Genomic DNA, 19,636 nt, shown 5'->3' on the forward strand with positions numbered 1-19,636 from the left:
ATATACAGCCGGGTAGTATACACTATATACACTATATACATTATATACAGCAGGGTAGTATACACTATATACATTATATACAGCAGGGTAGTATACACTATATACACTATATACACTATATACAGCCGGGTAGTATACACTATATACACTATATACACTATATACAGCCGGGTAGTATACACTATATACAGCAGGGTAGTATACACTATATACAGCAGAGTAGTATACACTATATACAGCAGAGTAGTATACACTATATACACTATATACACTATATACAGCCGGGTAGTATACACTATATACAGCAGAGTAGTATACACTATATACAGCAGGGTAGTATACACTATATACAGGAGAGTAGTATACACTATATACAGCAGGGTAGTATACACTATATACAGCAGGGTAGTATACACTATATACACTATATACACTATATACAGCAGGGTAGTATACACTATATACAGCAGGGTAGTATACACTATATACAGCAGGGTAGTATACACTATATACACTATATACACTATATACAGCAGGGTAGTATACACTATATACAGCAGGGTAGTATACACTATATACACTATATACATTATATACAGCAGGGTAGTATACACTATATACAGCAGGGTAGTATACACTATATACAGCAGGGTAGTATACACTATATACACTATATACATTATATACAGCAGGGTAGTATACACTATATACAGCAGGGTAGTATACACTATATACACTATATACATTATATACAGCAGGGTAGTATACACTATATACACTATATACATTATATACAGCAGGGTAGTATACACTATATACACTATATACATTATATACAGCAGGGTAGTATACACTATATACAGCAGGGTAGTATACACTATATACAGCAGGGTAGTATACACTATATACAGCAGGGTAGTATACACTATATACAGCAGGGTAGTATACACTATATACAGCCGGGTAGTATACACTATATACACTATATACATTATATACAGCCGCCTCTCCGGCCCCGCCTACTAACTGTCAGGGCAGGTTGTTGGACGGTTGTCATGGGGACAGAGCAGGAAGTGACGTAGGATCCGGATCTCCGGCGCCGATTGGAGGCCGCAGCGGCGGTAACGTTCAATCAGAAGGGATTCTGTGGTTTGTAGAGGTGAGAACGGAGCCCGGGGCCCTGAAACCGGGAGCGGGGGCGTCACTGCAGGGTAACAAGGGGTCTGGGATTATGGGGTGTCACTGCAGGGTAACAAGTGCTCTGAGGTTATGGGATGTCACTGCAGGGTAACAAGGGGTCTGAGGTTATGGGGTGTCACTGCAGGGTAACAAGGGATCTGGGATTATGGGATGTCACTGCAGGGTAACAAGGGGTCTGAGATTATGGGGTGTCACTGCAGGGTAACAAGGGGTCTGGGATTATGGGGTGTCACTGCAGGGTAACAAGGGGTCTGAGGTTATGGGATGTCACTGCAGGGTAACAAGGGGTCTGAGGTTATGGGATGTCACTGGAGGGTAACAAGGGGTCTGGGATTATGGGATGTCACTGCAGGGTAACAAGGGGTCTGGGATTATGGGGTGTCACTGCAGGGTAACAAGGAGTCTGAGATTATGGGATGTCACTGCAGGGTAACAAGGGGTCTGAGATTATGGGATGTCACTGCAGGGTAACAAGGGCTCTGAGGTTATGGGATGTCACTGCAGGGTAACAAGGGGTCTGGGATTATGGAATGTCACTGCAGGGTAACAAGGGGTCTGGGATTATGGGATGTCACTGCAGGGTAACAAGGGGTCTGAGATTATGGGATGTCACTGCAGGGTAACAAGGGCTCTGAGGTTATGGGATGTCACTGCAGGGTAACAAGGGGTCTGGGATTATGGGATGTCACTGCAGGGTAACAAGGGATCTGGGATTATGGGATGTCACTGCAGGGTAACAAGAGGTCTGGGATTATGGGATGTCACTGGAGGGTAACAAGAGGTCTGGGATTATGGGATGTCACTGCAGGGTAACAAGGGGTCTGGGATTATGGGATGTCACTGCAGGGTAACAAGGGGTCTGAGGTTATGGGATGTCACTGGAGGGTAACAAGGGGTCTGGGATTATGGGATGTCACTGCAGGGTAACAAGGGGTCTGGGGTTATGGGGTGTCACTGCAGGGTAACAAGGGGTCTGAGATTATGGGATGTCACTGCAGGGTAACAAGGGCTCTGAGGTTATGGGATGTCACTGCAGGATAACAAGGGGTCTGGGATTATGGGATGTCACTGCAGGGTAACAAGGGATCTGGGATTATGGGATGTCACTGCAGGGTAACAAGAGGTCTGGGATTATGGGATGTCACTGGAGGGTAACAAGAGGTCTGGGATTATGGGATGTCACTGCAGGGTAACAAGGGGTCTGAGATTATGGGGTGTCACTGCAGGGTAACAAGGGGTCTGGGATTATGGGATGTCACTGCAGGGTAACAAGTGCTCTGAGGTTATGGGATGTCACTGCAGGGTAACAAGGGGTCTGAGGTTATGGGGTGTCACTGCAGGGTAACAAGGGATCTGGGATTATGGGATGTCACTGCAGGGTAACAAGAGGTCTGGGATTATGGGATGTCACTGGAGGGTAACAAGGGGTCTGAGATTATGGGATGTCACTGCAGGGTAACAAGGGCTCTGAGGTTATGGGATGTCACTGCAGGGTAACAAGGGGCCTGGGATTATGGGGTGTCACTGCAGGGTAACAAGGGGTCTGGGATTATGGGGTGTCACTGCAGGGTAACAAGGGGTCTGAGGTTATGGGATGTCACTGGAGGGTAACAAGGGGTCTGGGATTATGGGATGTCACTGCAGGGTAACAAGAGGTCTGGGATTATGGGATGTCACTGGAGGGTAACAAGGGGTCTGGGATTATGGGATGTCACTGCAGGGTAACAAGGGGTCTGGGATTATGGGGTGTCACTGCAGGGTAACAAGGGGTCTGAGATTATGGGATGTCACTGCAGGGTAACGAGGGCTCTGAGGTTATGGGATGTCACTGCAGGGTAACAAGGGGTCTGGGATTATGGGATGTCACTGCAGGGTAACAAGGGGTCTGGGATTATGGGATGTCACTGCAGGGTAACAAGGGGTCTGAGGTTATGGGATGTCACTGGAGGGTAACAAGGGGTCTGGGATTATGGGATGTCACTGCAGGGTAACAAGGGGTCTGGGGTTATGGGATGTCACTGCAGGGTAACAAGGGGTCTGGGATTATGGGGTGTCACTGCAGGGTAACAAGGGATCTGGGATTATGGGATGTCACTGCAGGGTAACAAGGGGTCTGGGATTATGGGATGTCACTGCAGGGTAACAAGGGGTCTGGGATTATGGGATGTCACTGGAGGGTAACAAGGAGTCTGAGATTATGGGATGTCACTGGAGGGTGATGAGGGGTCTGGGATTATGGGGTGTCACTGTAGGGTCTGGGATTGGGTCGGGGGGTTTCTTCAGCTGATCACTGTTCCCTTCGTCTCCTCAGATGTCGGTACGATTCCCTCGCCCTCATAGCAGTCGATCTGGAGTGAAGAAAGGAGCAGCTGGCAAGAAGAGGGCACAAGTGCGCCAGGCCTGGGATGTGAGTATCGGCGTCCTCCTGGTGACATCACTCAGCTCCTCCCACAGCGTTGGACGGCGGCCATAATCCCCGGAGGGGCTCTGCCCTGGGGTTTAGGGGGAAGGGGGGGGGCGTTACATCCCTCCTTATATCCGTGTATTACTTCTACTTTCCCCCGGGGGAGGGGGTTGTCTTTATTCCCCTCCTCATATCTGTGTATTACTTGTAGTGTAGGCCCCGCACTCTGCCCTGGGGGGTCTTTACTCCCCTCCTCTCATCTGGGCTTCACTTCTCATCCAGTTTCTCTGTTATGTTTCAGAGTTCGATCCATGATCTTGGCGTCCATCGTGCGACTCCGGAGGAGCTGGTAAGATAAGAGATAAGATAAGATAAGATAAGTGCCCGTCTGTCCGGACTTCACCTCCTTGTGAGGATTTCTTCTTTGCTTGGTATCAGTGTCTGTGAACACATTGGACATCCTGCCCATTACAGGAGAGAGCTCTGATACACTGTGACAAACCCTCCACCTGTGTCAGCTGCACATGAATGGGATATACTCCAGCCCCAGGATATATATAGAAGGTTGGGTTCACATCTGGGTCAGAGGCTCCGCCTAAAATAACTGGACCCAAAAAGTCCTGCACGGTTCTTTGATAGACTCCTTTATGTAGGTGTCTGATGGAGCAGAACAACGGACACCTCGGCACAGAGAATGTGCTCATCTACTGACAGCAAGCAGAGATCTCGACTATGGGGCCGACCAGCCCTTTAGCAGATTTGGGGCAGAAATGTCTGCGACTGTTCTGGTCTTGGTCTGCCATTGGCTCGGCCTCATTGTCCTGTATGTCACCTCTGCTGTAGGCGCATCGCCATGAAATCCACAAGTCCAAGAACCAGAGTTTGGCCCAATGGGAGCTAAAGAAGAAGTCGCTGAAGAAAGAATGGAGGAGGCAGAATGGAGGCACCCCGGACCCCCTAGAGGACAGGCGGCTGGCTCTGATGATGGAGGTGAGCAGGGCAGCAGCCGCATGGTTAAAGGGGTTCTCCAGGCTTAGGAACCTTTGACCTATCCTTAGGTAGGGGTCCTAAACCTGAGACTCCCACAGATCAGCTGTTTGAAGAGGCTACAGCCTCTTCACCACTTACTAAGCACAGCGCCATCCATTGTATAGTGGCTGTTTTTGGTATTGCAGCTCAGCCCATTCACTTGAATAAGACTTGAGTTGCCAATAGGCCATGTGACCAATGAACATGACGTCACATGGCCTGAAAAGTGGAAGGCGGGTGCCGCAGCTGCTTCAAACGGGGTCTGAGCTAGCATGATCTTCAATTGGTGACCTATCCTAAGACTTTGAGGGCCAAGTGAGCAGTAGTTACATATTGGGTCACGCCTGCATATTAGGATTGCTCGCTTATCTTATCTTGTGTTTCTCCCGGCAGATCCTCTCGGATCAGTACCAGATGAAGGACGTCCTGGAGCGCTCAGACAGGGCCATGGCTGTGGTGAAGGATCTGTTTGGAGACGCCCCCCGCAGGCACACAGGTGCTAGTGACTTCTATATGTAGCTGTCCTGCTCATTCATGGTGGATGGCTGAGTGGTGTCCTTGTCTACATTAGATTGTCAGCTCTCCTGTCCAGATGGATTCCCCTTCTATACGTGTTTGTTCTCTATTTTCCAGGTTTCCCAAATGTGACCATGGCGCCGTCCTGTGACTTGGAAACTTCACGGTGCCCTATTGCACAAAAGAAGGACCCCCCTACCCGCCTGTCCATCCTCAGCGAGAGCATCATGGACTCTCAGGTGATGGGGAACCCCCGCTCTGAGGGGTGGGGCTTGGGTCTATTAACATGGAATATGGAGGCGGGGCTGTGACAACCTTCTGGAGGTGAATAGGAGAAAATGGAACTTGATGGTGTTTGACCTCTTGTGATTTTAGGCTCTGAATGAAGTGGAGAAGATCCCGTCTGAGGGCACTGATGATGATGATGATGATGATGAGGAGGAGGAGGAGGAGGAGGAGGTCTCCATCAGCTTCCAACCTAGCCTTTATACAGAGAGGTAAGTCATCTCCGCTCCACCTATACCCATATGTCATCAGACAGGATAAAGCTGCAGGAGGGCGCTCAGCTCTGTGGATGCACAAGGGTGTGTCGGGCAGTCATTTGACATCCAGGACGATCCTTCTGATATCTGATCATCTTCCTCCAGGGTCCGGCGGATATTGAATGAACAGAGTTCTCGTCTCAAATCTGAGGAGTGGTCGAGGTCCGGGGATAAAGTTCTGAATATGGAGAACCCCCTTGTAACTCCCAAATGTGCTCCTCACCCCCCGAACAACCAGACTGGTGAGAATTCTTCTACTCATGACGATGCGCATCTAAAACATACAGCAACTTTGTATAGACAGATGTATGTGTCTCCATGATTACAGACTACAGACCCGGTGTAGTCTGACCCTGAAGTCACATGTTACTCCATTCATTGTACACTTGCTGGGTAACCTATAAGACCGTAGAAGAGGAAGACATGGCGGCGGCAGCATCAGGTGACGGGGATTGTGCATTGGTCTGCATAGGAGCTGCGTACTCAAAACGGAGAGTTAAAATTTTGACCAAGACATTTGTAGAGGAGCAATAAAATAATTGGTTACAAATGTCTACGTACCTTTCACTTCTTACTGAACATAATATGGTAATGATGGTAATGAGCTCCACCAGAATGAACCCCAAGCCCAGATTTAAAGGGGAAGGGGTTATCGGAGATTTGGAGCCACTTTGGGGGTTGCCTGGGGGGTGTATAGTAAATAAGACCTTCTACCTGGCACTCTGCTGTTTGCTCCTGCTCACAGGGACAGCTGGGTATGTCCGCCATGTTGTGTGCAGTAATCTTAGCCTGCCTTCCTTTAGGCAGTATTCACATGCCGCTTCTCTTTCCAGCATTAAACGCCACCGCAGCTGTGAACAAAGTGAAAACCCGCCTGACCGAGGAGGAGCGAGAGGAGCCCCAGACCGTTTCTGTCATCGGCCGTGTATTAAACCCCCAACCCATAAACCAGCGCAAGCTCCAGAGTAAAGGTAGGAGAGATGCTGGAGAGTCAGATGTAAAACAGCGCCCCCTCTGGCCAAACTCCAAACATATGTCACACAGTAGAGCCATGGAAATGGAAACTAGTAGATGTTTGTTAGCGTCTTTCTGCTGAAGGTAAAAAGAAGAGACCCTCGCACGTGTCCAGCGGTCAGAGAACAGCGCCCCCAGCTGTCTCCACCTATGAGACGTCCAGCTGCAGTCAGTCCAGCCTGGATGTCCTGAACCAGATGATCCAGGAGGTGGAGAGAGAGCTGGAGACCTACGAGACGGAGACAGGTCGGGAAGTGTCCTCCATGCCGCAGTGTCAGGGGCTGACCGGCTTCACCCTGTCCCTGGTCAGCTCTATAAGGAGACTGGTGTCCTACCTGAAGGAGGTAAAGTGGGCGGAGTCAGGAGAGGTCAGGCAGGGTCATCTGTATAATAATCGGTAGTACTGACTAAGGCCTTCCGCTTCCTCCGCAGAGCGACCGCCAGCTGCGCCAGGAGTCTCTAGAGAGGCAGCGGCTGAAGGACGAGCTCAGCGAACAGCGCCTACTGATAGACGCCCTGACCGCCGAAATACTCGCCATAAAAGATGGCAGCTTGTTGTCACCGGTAATGGCCGGAAACTTTCAGCTTGGGGCCCCATTCACACTGTGTGAATTCTGGGTTAATAGAGGGGGAGTCCTTTGTACAGGCCTGGCTGGAGTAGAGAGTGGCTATAAAGAGTGTCTCTCTCTCTGGAGGACCCGACCTGTCCTGTACTGCACATGAATGGATACTGTGTAATGTTTAATTTCCCCTGTGGTGGCGCTGCAGAGAATTAGAGGTTTCCACACTGGTTACAGCTGATCACTGAGGTTCCAGCAGCAGGGCCATTCACTGCAGTGCCCAGCAGAGCGCCTCTTTTGTATTTGTGGCTGTGTCTGGTACTGCAGTAAAGTGATCGTCTGAGTCTACCACAGAACACTCGGACACTTCAGACAATTGAGAGCCCTCTCCCCAGTCACGGGAATGGGGGTGGGGTCTCTGTCACATGACTTCCACACTAGTATTAGGATTTGTGGCCGTGGACGCTCACAGCCACGCTTCTGTCTTCCACAGGGCAGTCACCAGCTCGTGTCTGACCGGTCACCGGCTTCTCCTGCAGAGGTTACAGTGAGTCCTCCTATGACCAGCCCAAAACAGGCGATAGCCCCATCTCACCCCAGCCCTGCCCACACCACAGGCTCCATGACAGAACAAGGTGAGTGACTGCCAAGCGTCTATTACGTCTATCTGCTCCTGGGAAAGCTGAGTGACGACTATTATGGTCACAGTTACAGGCTTCACTCACTCAGCTTTTTTGGTAAATCTGCCAGTGGGGGCCGCTCTATAATATAATTCTATATGTGTGTATATATAATCTATGTATTGTTTGGTGGCAGGCTTAGAAGAGTCTGGAGGCTCAGCAGCGCCCCCCCATGGTTATGATGTGTCCAGCATTACACAGATGACGACATCACTGAGGGAAGCGACTTCTGTGCTGGACTTTCAGCCTGCAATCATGTTATCTCCCCCCACACAGAAATCACGGTCAGATATCAAGGACCGGTCCTCATGTAAGTTACTTAGCTGCATATGACTGTACCAGCAGAATAGTGAGCGCAGCTCTGGAGTATAATACAGGATAAGTAATGTATGTACACAGTGACTGTACCAGCAGAATAGTGAGCGCAGCTCTGGAGTATAATACAGGATAAGTAATGTAATGTATGTACACAGTGACTGTACCAGCAGAATAGTGAGCGCAGCTCTGGAGTATAATACAGGATAAGTAATGTAATGTATGTACACAGTGACTGTACCAGCAGAATAGTGAGCGCAGCTCTGGAGTATAATACAGGATAAGTAATATAATGTATGTACACAGTGACTGCACCAGCAGAATAGTGAGCGCAGCTCTGGAGTATAATACAGGATAAGTAATGTAATGTATGTACACAGTGACTGTACCAGCAGAACAGTGAGCGCAGCTGTGGAGTATAATACAGGATAAGTAATGTAATGTATGTACACAGTGACTGCACCAGCAGAATAGTGAGCGCAGCTCTGGAGTATAATACAGGATAAGTAATGTAATGTACGTACACAGTGACTGCACCAGCAGAATAGTGAGCGCAGCTCTGGAGTATAATACAGGATAAGTAATGTAATGTATGTACACAGTGACTGTACCAGCAGAACAGTGAGTGCAGCTCTGGAGTATATCACAGGATAAGTAATGTCATGTATGTACACAGTGACTGCACCAGCAGAATAGTGAGCGCAGCTCTGGAGTATAATACAGGATAAGTAATGTAATGTATGTACACAGTGACTGCACCAGCAGAATAGTGAGCGCAGCTCTGGAGTATAATACAGGATTAGTAATGTAATGTATGTACACAGTGACTGCACCAGCAGAATAGTGAGCGCAGCTCTGGAGTATAATACAGGATAAGTAATGTAATGTACGTACACAGTGACTGCACCAGCAGAACAGTGAGTGCAGCTCTGGAGTATATCACAGGATAAGTAATGTCATGTATGTACACAGTGACTGCACCAGCAGAATAGTGAGCGCAGCTCTGGAGTATATCACAGGATAAGTAATGTCATGTATGTACACAGTGACTGCACCAGCAGAATAGTGAGTGCAGCTGTGGAGTATAATACAGGATAAGTAATGTAATGTATGTACACAGTGACTGCACCAGCAGAATAGTGAGCGCAGCTGTGGAGTATAATACAGGATAAGTAATGTAATGTATGTACACAGTGACTCCACCAGCAGAATAGTGAGCGCAGCTGTGGAGTATAATACAGGATAAGTAATGTAATGTATGTACACAGTGACTGCACCAGCAGAATAGTGAGCGCAGCTGTGGAGTATAATACAGGATAAGTAATGTAATGTATGTACACAGTGACTGTACCAGCAGAATAGTGAGCGCAGCTCTGGAGTATAATACAGGATAAGTGATGTAATGTATGTGCACAGTGACTGTACCAGCAGAATAGTGAGCGCAGCTCTGGAGTATAATACAGGATAAGTAATGTAATGTATGTACACAGTGACTGCACCAGCAGAATAGTGAGCGCAGCTCTGGGGTATAATACAGGATAAGTAATGTAATGTATGTACACAGTGACTGCACCAGCAGAATAGTGAGCGCAGCTCTGGAGTATAATACAGGATAAGTAATGTAATGTATGTACACAGTGACTGTACCGGCAGAATAGTGAGCGCAGCTCTGGAGTATAATACAGGATAAGTAATGTATGTACACAGTGACTGCACCAGCAGAATAGTGAGCGCAGCTCTGGAGTATAATACAAGAGGTATCGGTATATATTGAGTGATGCTGCAGATTTATATTTATAGCAGGCTCCTTGTGTAACATTTCATGGATATTTTCCCTTATTTATTGCAGGTCCTCTCAGCAGCCATGATCTTTCATCTTCTGGTCAGTCTTCATCAGTCCATGGTCGTGATCCGGTTGCACGGAGGTGGATTTCGCCGTCCTCTGCTCAGAGTTTACCTTGTGTCACTACAGATTTGCCTGTCTGTCATCACCGTACGGAGTCGGAGGGTACTAGCACTAACATGGCCAGTGATAATGATATTGTGTCCCGGATGGCTGAGCTGAGCTGTCAGAATAACGCCCTGAAGGCTCAGCTGATGCAGCTCAGTTCTAGGACGGGCAGAGCCAGTGACAGTACCGACACTTCACAAGTGATGGCAGAAAATAAGGTAAAACCCGTGCGTTATATTCCAATGAATGATGAACTGCTTATCTCATGTTCTATGCTGCAGTCACATCCAGAGCTGCAGTCACATCCAGAGCTGCAGTCACATCCAGAGCTGCAGTTGCGATGCTGTTGGCTGTTACCAGCAAAGCATACTGTACCGAAACTGAAGAAGCTGGGGCAGCAGTGAGGTGTAAGGATAGAGCCAAAATGAAGCAAACTGGATTGTGCCTGCAGCTCTGGATGTGACTGGAGCATAATGACAGTGCAGGATGGATTGTGAAGTACACTGTTACTACCCAGGGATAATTTCTGATGTCTGTCCTGTATCTCTCCAGCAGGAGGCGTCGTCTGTACAGAGTCCCGTGACCATGGAGATGCGGATTGCGGAGCTGAATCGGCAGAGTGCAGAGGCTCGAGATAAACTCCTGAAACTGATCGAGCAACAGAAACAGAATCTGGTGGTCTCCCCCGCCATCTCCCCCATCACACCGCAGCCGGAGGAGCCGGGTACTGTGCCTGCAGGGGATTAGCTCCATCTTTTCTCTGTTATTCCCCCTGTCCATGTTCTGTAGAGGAGGATCTCGGGACCTTCCAGCTTGTGGCTCCTTCCCCAATGCTGCGGCCTGGTGAAGGAGACTCAGATTTTACCTGGCCCCTTCCCCTTGGCCCTCCTAATGGTTACCTCTTGTAGACCCTTCAGTCTGTGCACCCCATTACCCCAGGATCTAGAGCAGAGAGGTTTATGGGGCCATTAGTATATACTGTCAGGTGTACAGACACGTAGTATGATGAGGGTTGTAGTGCTGGAGCTTTAGGTTTCTATAACCACAGTGATGTTTGCTCTCACAGCCGCCATGTCTCTTACTCCACCAGGAAGAAGAGTGCGGCTGATTGATGCCGTTCTCCCGATGCCGCAGTTTACAGATTCTTCTATTGAGGAGACCCCATCTCCGGGCAGCAGGGGCAGTGGGCGCAGGTAAGACAAGGGGGTACAAGGCTCTACAGTAGATCCTATTCCTTTGCATCAACATAGTCCAGCTGCATGCTGGGAGATGGTTTTTTTTTTCTGCAGCAGACTCCTGTATCATTACATCTCCCACAATGCATTGCAGCAGATATCATTGGTTGTAATTAATAGGACGTTGCTGTGTGCGCTGCAGAGCTGACATTCCACTTCTCTTATAGATCAAGCGCCTCTCAGAGATCTAACTCATCGATGAGTGTCTCGTCTAGAGGGGGGAGAGCGGCACCAGACGGACCGTGGGTGAAGGTAAGGAGATTCATTAGGATGGTGGGGGGTCTCGGGGGAATTGAGGTTGGAGCATTATAATGGGGGAGTCAGAGAGATTTCTCTTATACAGTAGAATAACTGTATAGATAGCGCCCCCCTGTACCAGAAGACACTGGTGGTCAATTATCACTTATAGTCATAGCTAGACTGTAGGGGGCGTACATTTGGGAGACTCTGCAGCAGCCATCTTTAATGTTGCTGGCCGTGTCTCTTTGACGCCCTGATGTTTCAGACATTGAATAAAAAGCAGCCATTGACTATGTTGTTGTGTCTGATAATGCAGCTGAATTCTAGACACAGCCTATGGCCAAGGGTGGCGCTGTTCCCTACATAGCTACATTGGCCAGTATCTGCTTTTTCTGTGATATCTTACTAATGAACTACAAGTACCAGCCCCACTTCTGACTGCTCTCCCCTCTCTGGCAGGTTGGTAAGGACAAGGAGGAGGGCTGGTTCGCACTTTCCACCCACGTCTCGTGACTCCTCGCTGATCGGTGACGTCCGGACTTTCATATTTTATATTTATACATAATTTATAACACTTTTAAATAAAATTGATATTTTTTTTCATGTTGTCTGATCTCAGATATTGTTCTACAGGCTAAAGGGGGAGGCAACGTGAGCGCTACCTTATGGAACATTCTTACATAGAAACTGTTGCTCAAAGGAACAGATTAGATTCCCAGTTTCCTAAAACTTCTGTCAGTTGAGGGCTTGTTACCCTGTTTTAGTGCAGACAACACATCAGCTGCACAGACCCCTCTCCAGCGATGAGATTTCCCCATAGGAATACATGGTACAAATGGGAGATGTTTTATCGTCCATTATTAGAAAAACATGGCTGCTTTTTTTTTGCTGCATCTCTGCTCTATTGAGGTAAATGGGGGTGTAATACCAGACCCAACCTGAGCCTAGATGTGGTGCTAGTACATAAGAGAGTATGTAAAGCCAAGTAGTCTCACGGGTGGATGAGCTGGAGGGGTCCGGCCACATCTAGATTGAGCTACGTAAGGACAACAAACCGCCAGCTGCAGAGATGATGGAGGTTTTTAGAATATTTTAATAAATTCAAAAATAAACTTTAATAATTTTCAAGAAAATTTGATAATCTTGTAACTTCGCTCTCCTTCGTCCTCCTCTGGGGTTGCCATTGATATTCACACTCCAAGAAATAAGTTAATGTTTCCAAGCATCACACAAAGCACAACCTGGAAGAGGAAGACGCAGGGTTAAATGTGATGTAGAGGCGCCCCTTACTGGTCAGTGTGCGTTCCTATCAGTGAGTGCTCCTTACCATACACTCCGGCCCTCCCACACGGGGGCGGGGGTCACACTTTGAAGCCGAGGGCCCTCATACACTCTTTGTGGGCCTCTATGAGATCCTGGCAGCTCTCCTCGCCTTTCTCAATGATACTGCGGAGAAAAGAGAAATTACTCAGAATATTATTATACTTGGAGGGGACATGGCGGCAGCTGCCACTTCATCTCTCATTGGTCACTGTAGCCCATAGATCAGGAGACTTTGGCGCTCCGGCTGTTGTGCAACTACAACTCCCAGCATGCTCAAAAACCCTCCACCCCTGAGAACAGCGGAGTTAGTGTGCATGCTGGGAAATGTAGTGTCAGAGGACGCCGGTCCCCGCCGTAGACTATGCTGAATGTAGCGTCAGAGGACGCCGGTCCCCGCCGTAGACTATACTGAATGTAGCGTCAGAGGATGCCGGTCCCCGCCGTAGACTATACTGAATGTAGCGTCAGAGGATGCCGGTCCCCGCCGTAGACTATGCTGAATGTAGCGTCAGAGGATGCCGGTCCCCGCCGTAGACTATGCTGAATGTAGCGTCAGAGGCTGCCGGTCCCCGCCATAGACTATGCTGAATGTAGCGTCAGAGGATGCCGGTCCCCGCCGTAGACTATACTGAATGTAGCGTCAGAGGATGCCGGTCCCCGCCGTAGACTATGCTGAATGTAGCGTCAGAGGATGCCGGTCCCCGCCGTAGACTATGCTGAATGTAGCGTCAGAGGATGCCGGTCCCCGCCGTAGACTATGCTGAATGTAGCGTCAGAGGATGCCGGTCCCCGCCGTAGACTATGCTGAATGTAGCGTCAGAGGATGCCGGTCCCCGCCGTAGACTATGCTGAATGTAGCGTCAGAGGATGCCGGTCCCCGCCGTAGACTATGCTGAATGTAGCGTCAGAGGATGCCGGTCCCCGCCGTAGACTATGCTGAATGTAGCGTCAGAGGATGCCGGTCCCCGCCGTAGACTATGCTGAATGTAGCGTCAGAGGATGCCGGTCCCCGCCGTAGACTATGCTGAATGTAGCGTCAGAGGATGCCGGTCCCCGCCGTAGACTATGCTGAATGTAGCGTCAGAGGATGCCGGTCCCCGCCGTAGACTATGCTGAATGTAGCGTCAGAGGATGCCGGTCCCCGCCGTAGACTATGCTGAATGTAGCGTCAGAGGATGCCGGTCCCCGCCGTAGACTATGCTGAATGTAGCGTCAGAGGATGCCGGTCCCCGCCATAGACTATACTGAGTGTAGCGTCAGAGGATGCAGGTCCCCGCCATAGACTATACTGAGTGTAGCGTCAGAGGATGCCGGTCCCCGCCATAGACTATACTGAATGTAGCGTCAGAGGCTGCCGGTCCCCGCCGTAGACTATGCTGAATGTAGCGTCAGAGGATGCCGGTCCCCGCCGTAGACTATGCTGAATGTAGTGTCAGAGGATGCCGGTCCCCGCCGTAGACTATACTGAATGTAGTGTCAGAGGATGCCGGTCCCCGCCATAGACTATACTGAGTGTAGCGTCAGAGGATGGCGGTCCCCGCCATAGACTATACTGAATGTAGTGTCAGAGGATGCCGGTCCCTGCCGTAGACTATACTGACTGTAGTGTCAGAGGTCCCTGCCGTAGACTATGCTGAATGTAGCGTCAGAGGATGCCGGTCCCTGCCGTAGACTATACTGAGTGTAGCGTCAGAGGATGCCGGTCCCTGCCGTAGACTATACTGAATGTAGCGTCAGAGGATGCCGGTCCCTGCCATAGACTATACTGAGCCCACTTTGTGTTTACCAGGGCACCGCACCCACGCCAGCACTGAAGCCTCTTGGTTTCAGTCATCTGCAGGGGGTTTCAATGGTCGGACCCCCAGTGTTCATATATCTATGGCATATCCAAGTGTCTAGTGATGGTGCCCAGGTCATCATCATCCTCCTCCTCACTCCATGGCCTCCAGGGGGCACTCCGCCGCACACTCACCAGGCATCCCGAGCCTTCTTGGTCTCTGGACAGGCACAGCATGGCCTCAGGGGCTTCTTCTCTTGCGTCTCGGAGCTCGCAGGGGTCGAATCACAACTCGCAGCAGCAAAAGTCGACATGACTGGACTGTGCAGAGGAAAACATAAGATCAGCACTGACTACAAGGCCATCAACACCCTCCACATAATAGTACAGTGCCCCTAGTGGTGAGAAGTGGTAACTGCACCACTATCAGGATATACACAGACGTGCTGCAGTATAAGTGAATGCTGGATAACGGTACATAGCTTTAAAGGAGATCTCTAATTTTATGTAACTAAGGCAAAATCGTCACAGCTGAAGGTTTGTTCCAATGGTATCCACTCTAGACATTTTATCTGCACTTATACACAGTAGCAGCTCTCAGGTCAGGATGGTTCACCGGGGTCATGTGATACAAGCAGCGTCACTGTGCGCTCGCCATCTCCTACATGTACAGTAGAGGATGTTGTACTGTGCGCAGGCTCATAGATCTGTAGTGAGCCGGCGCCTGTCTCTCCACCTAGTATGGCCGCCACTTGATCTCACCTTCTCCGCTCCTCTGGAGATGTCATTAAGACCTGACTATTGACCTTAATCATAAATCTCGCCCTGACAGGCGACCGCCTACAATGTCAGTGGTGGGGGCGGCGCAGCCTCTCTGTACAGTGTATAGCATGGTTACATCATCCAATCCTGGTATACCCCTGTATACAGTATATACAGGTCACATCACTCTATTCTCATACACTCCAGTATACGGTATATACAGGTCACATCACTCTATTCTCATACACGCCAGTATACGGTATATACAGGTCACATCACTCTATTCTCATACTACAGTATACGGTATATACAGGTCACATCACTCTATTCTCATACACTCCAGTATACGGTATATACAGGTCACATCACTCTATTCTCATACACTCCAGTATACGGTATATACAGGTCACATCACTCTATTCTCATACACTCCAGTATACGGTATATACAGGTCACATCACTCTATTCTCATACACTCCAGTATACACAAGTCACATCACCCAATCCTGGTACACCCTTGTATATTCAGGTCACATCACTCTATTCTCGTACACTACAGTATACGGTATATACAGGTCACATCACTCTATTCTCGTACACTACAGTATACGGTATATACAGGTCACATCACTCTATTCTCATACACTCCAGTATACGGTATATACAGGTCACATCACTCTATTCTCGTACACTACAGTATACGGTATATACAGGTCACATCACCCAATCCTGGTACACCCTTGTATATACAGGTCACATCACTCTATTCTCATACACTCCAGTATACAGTATATACAGGTCACATCACTCTATTCTCATACACTCCAGTATACGGTATATACAGGTCACATCACTCTATTCTCATACACTCCAGTATACAGTATATACAGGTCACATCACCCAATCCTGGTACACCCTTGTATATACAGGTCACATCACTCTATTCTCATACACTCCAGTATACGGTATATTCAGGTCACATCACTCTATTCTCGTACACTACAGTATACGGTATATACAGGTCACATCACTCTATTCTCGTACACTACAGTATACGGTATATACAGGTCACATCACTCTATTCTCATACACTCCAGTATACGGTATATACAGGTCACATCACTCTATTCTCGTACACTACAGTATACGGTATATACAGGTCACATCACCCAATCCTGGTACACCCTTGTATATACAGGTCACATCACTCTATTCTCATACACTCCAGTATACAGTATATACAGGTCACATCACTCTATTCTCATACACTCCAGTATACGGTATATACAGGTCACATCACTCTATTCTCATACACTCCAGTATACAGTATATACAGGTCACATCACCCAATCCTGGTACACCCTTGTATATACAGGTCACATCACTCTATTCTCATACACTCCAGTATACGGTATATACAGGTCACATCACTCTATTCTCATACACTCCAGTATACGGTATATACAGGTCACATCACTCTATTCTCATACACTCCAGTATACGGTATATACAGGTCACATCACTCTATTCTCATACTACAGTATACGGTATATACAGGTCACATCACTCTATTCTCATACACTCCAGTATACGGTATATACAGGTCACATCACTCTATTCTCATACACTCCAGTATACAGTATATACAGGTCACATCACCCAATCCTGGTACACCCTTGTATATACAGGTCACATCACTCTATTCTCATACACTCCAGTATACGGTATATACAGGTCACATCACTCTATTCTCATACACTCCAGTATACGGTATATACAGGTCACATCACTCTATTCTCATACACTCCAGTATACGGTATATACAGGTCACATCACTCTATTCTCATACACTCCAGTATACGGTATATACAGGTCACATCACTCTATTCTCATACACTACAGTATACGGTATATACAGGTCACATCACTCTATTCTCATACACGCCAGTATACAGTATATACAGGTCACATCACTCTATTCTCATACACTCCAGTATACAGTATATACAGGTCACATCACCCAATCCTGGTACACCCTTGTATATACAGGTCACATCACTCTATTCTCATACACTACAGTATACGGTATATACAGGTCACATCACTCTATTCTCATACACTCCAGTATACGGTATATACAGGTCACATCACTCTATTCTCATACACTCCAGTATACAGTATATACAGGTCACATCACCCAATCCTGGTACACCCTTGTATATACAGGTCACATCACTCTATTCTCATACACTACAGTATACGGTATATACAGGTCACATCACTCTATTCTCATACACTCCAGTATACGGTATATACAGGTCACATCACTCTATTCTCATACACGCCAGTATACGGTATATACAGGTCACATCACTCTATTCTCATACACTCCAGTATACGGTATATACAGGTCACATCACTCTATTCTCATACACTCCAGTATACGGTATATACAGGTCACATCACTCTATTCTCATACACTCCAGTATACGGTATATACAGGTCACATCACTCTATTCTCATACACGCCAGTATACAGTATATACAGGTCACATCACTCTATTCTCATACACTCCAGTATACAGTATATACAGGTCACATCACCCAATCCTGGTACACCCTTGTATATACAGGTCACATCACTCTATTCTCATACTACAGTATACGGTATATACAGGTCACATCACTCTATTCTCATACACACCAGTATACGGTATATACAGGTCACATCACTCTATTCTCATACACTCCAGTATACGGTATATACAGGTCACATCACTCTATTCTCATACACTCCAGTATACGGTATATACAGGTCACATCACTCTATTCTCATACACGCCAGTATACAGTATATACAGGTCACATCACCCTATCCTGGTACAGCCACGATACAATATCCTGTGTAAGCTTCGGTGTAAAGTAAGAGGAAACCGCTTATGGCTCATTCAGTGTTGGGGAGTGACCAGCCCATCTATGCCGGTTTTTTGATGGGTGTAAATGTGACGCATCTTTATACACCCCGCAGTGAAGTGGGTGTAGTGGGGGGGGGCGAGTCCTCGGCCTGACATGTATGCTATATCCCACACTGGACAGCTGACATGATACGGACGCCAGTTCCTGCTGCAGCTTTCAGTCCTCCCAATAATTCAGGCGCAGTTATTTACAGCGGGGAACATGAGGCTGAAGAACTGAACGCCAAGCTTAATAAAATCCTCCCGACGTCCCGATCTAATCCGTGACAGTCTCTGACATGTTGTAGTGACTTTTCACAAGGACTGCGGGTCCGTATAGGAGAAGTGAGGTGTGTGCGGCCCCAGAGGGTACAATGAAGACCTCCGCAGGCTCCTGAGCTATCCGGCAGCGGGTCCGGTCACTCCTGTACGTTGCTCGGTGCGGCTTCCATGGCTTGGACTTGTTCTTGTTCTCTGGCACATTTCACACAGATGATTGATTGCACCAATCAGAGGATCGATTAGGGATCTGCAGCAGAGGCGTCACCTTGCTCGGTGCGTCACGTTCCTCAATTCACTGTCATTAGGGGGCGCCGCTGGGGTACAATGATCAGGTGGTACATGTCACATCCATGTCATGCCTGGACACAGGACCATCACCCTGCCTTCATCCCATAAGTGGCGCACGCACATAGTGTAACACGTGACCATCCGACCAGGCCGCCATTATAATTTAACCCTTACATTCACCTCCAGTGTGACCTGAAGTTCCGATATACGTCTTAAAGGGATGTGATGAAAATTATTCCTGATATTTCGGCTCTTTGCTACCACACGTACAATGTCACGTAGCGACAACCAGGAAATATTTTATCCTACGTTCTGCTGGTTGTAGTCAGAACAGTACAGCGGTCATTTACACTACATTTATAGTCAGCCTAATTCTGAGTCTAAGTGACCATCCCCCACCATGACCATGACAACTACACCCCACATTACACACAAGCTACACTGTACCCCCGGAGATCTGCTACTCACGTGTTGTATAAGACAACCAGGACACCACTGTACTGCGCAGGCGCGCAACAAGAACGCTGGGATTGACCGGCCACTCGCTAAGAATGCCGGGAAGTG

General features: G+C 48.1%; 2 protein-coding genes across 3 annotated transcripts; one reads left to right on the top strand and one right to left on the bottom strand.

The window, feature by feature from the left end:
• Window positions 1-1,105: 1,105 nt before the first annotated feature.
• On the top strand, window positions 1,106-12,227 carry SPICE1 (spindle and centriole associated protein 1). 2 transcript variants are annotated; one of them, XM_075262520.1, is made up of 18 exons: window positions 1,106-1,159; window positions 3,512-3,607; window positions 3,906-3,953; window positions 4,448-4,594; window positions 5,027-5,129; window positions 5,267-5,388; window positions 5,525-5,646; window positions 5,797-5,933; window positions 6,525-6,662; window positions 6,790-7,049; window positions 7,138-7,269; window positions 7,759-7,900; window positions 8,082-8,255; window positions 10,110-10,429; window positions 10,764-10,935; window positions 11,302-11,404; window positions 11,614-11,698; window positions 12,146-12,227. In XM_075262520.1, exons 2-18 carry the CDS (start codon window positions 3,512-3,514, stop codon window positions 12,197-12,199), a joined length of 2,355 nt encoding a protein of 784 aa, XP_075118621.1. In that variant the 5' UTR covers window positions 1,106-1,159; the 3' UTR covers window positions 12,200-12,227. The 2 variants fall into 2 exon arrangements, with proteins under 2 accessions (XP_075118621.1, XP_075118622.1); XM_075262521.1 differs by having other exon boundaries at window positions 10,767-10,935.
• A 534-nt stretch (window positions 12,228-12,761) lies between these two features.
• COX17 (cytochrome c oxidase copper chaperone COX17) lies at window positions 12,762-19,597 on the bottom strand. The gene is made up of 4 exons (XM_075262522.1): window positions 19,541-19,597; window positions 14,982-15,107; window positions 13,014-13,132; window positions 12,762-12,927 (listed from the first exon to the last, which is right to left on the bottom strand). The coding sequence occupies exons 2-3, from the start codon at window positions 15,098-15,100 to the stop codon at window positions 13,048-13,050; spliced, it is 204 nt and encodes a 67-aa protein (XP_075118623.1). The 5' UTR covers window positions 15,101-15,107; window positions 19,541-19,597; the 3' UTR covers window positions 12,762-12,927; window positions 13,014-13,047.
• Between the last annotated feature and the right edge of the window lie 39 nt (window positions 19,598-19,636).

Source organism: Leptodactylus fuscus, chromosome 2 (assembly GCF_031893055.1).
Source record: "Leptodactylus fuscus isolate aLepFus1 chromosome 2, aLepFus1.hap2, whole genome shotgun sequence".
In the NCBI taxonomy this organism is placed as follows: domain Eukaryota; kingdom Metazoa; phylum Chordata; class Amphibia; order Anura; family Leptodactylidae; genus Leptodactylus; species Leptodactylus fuscus.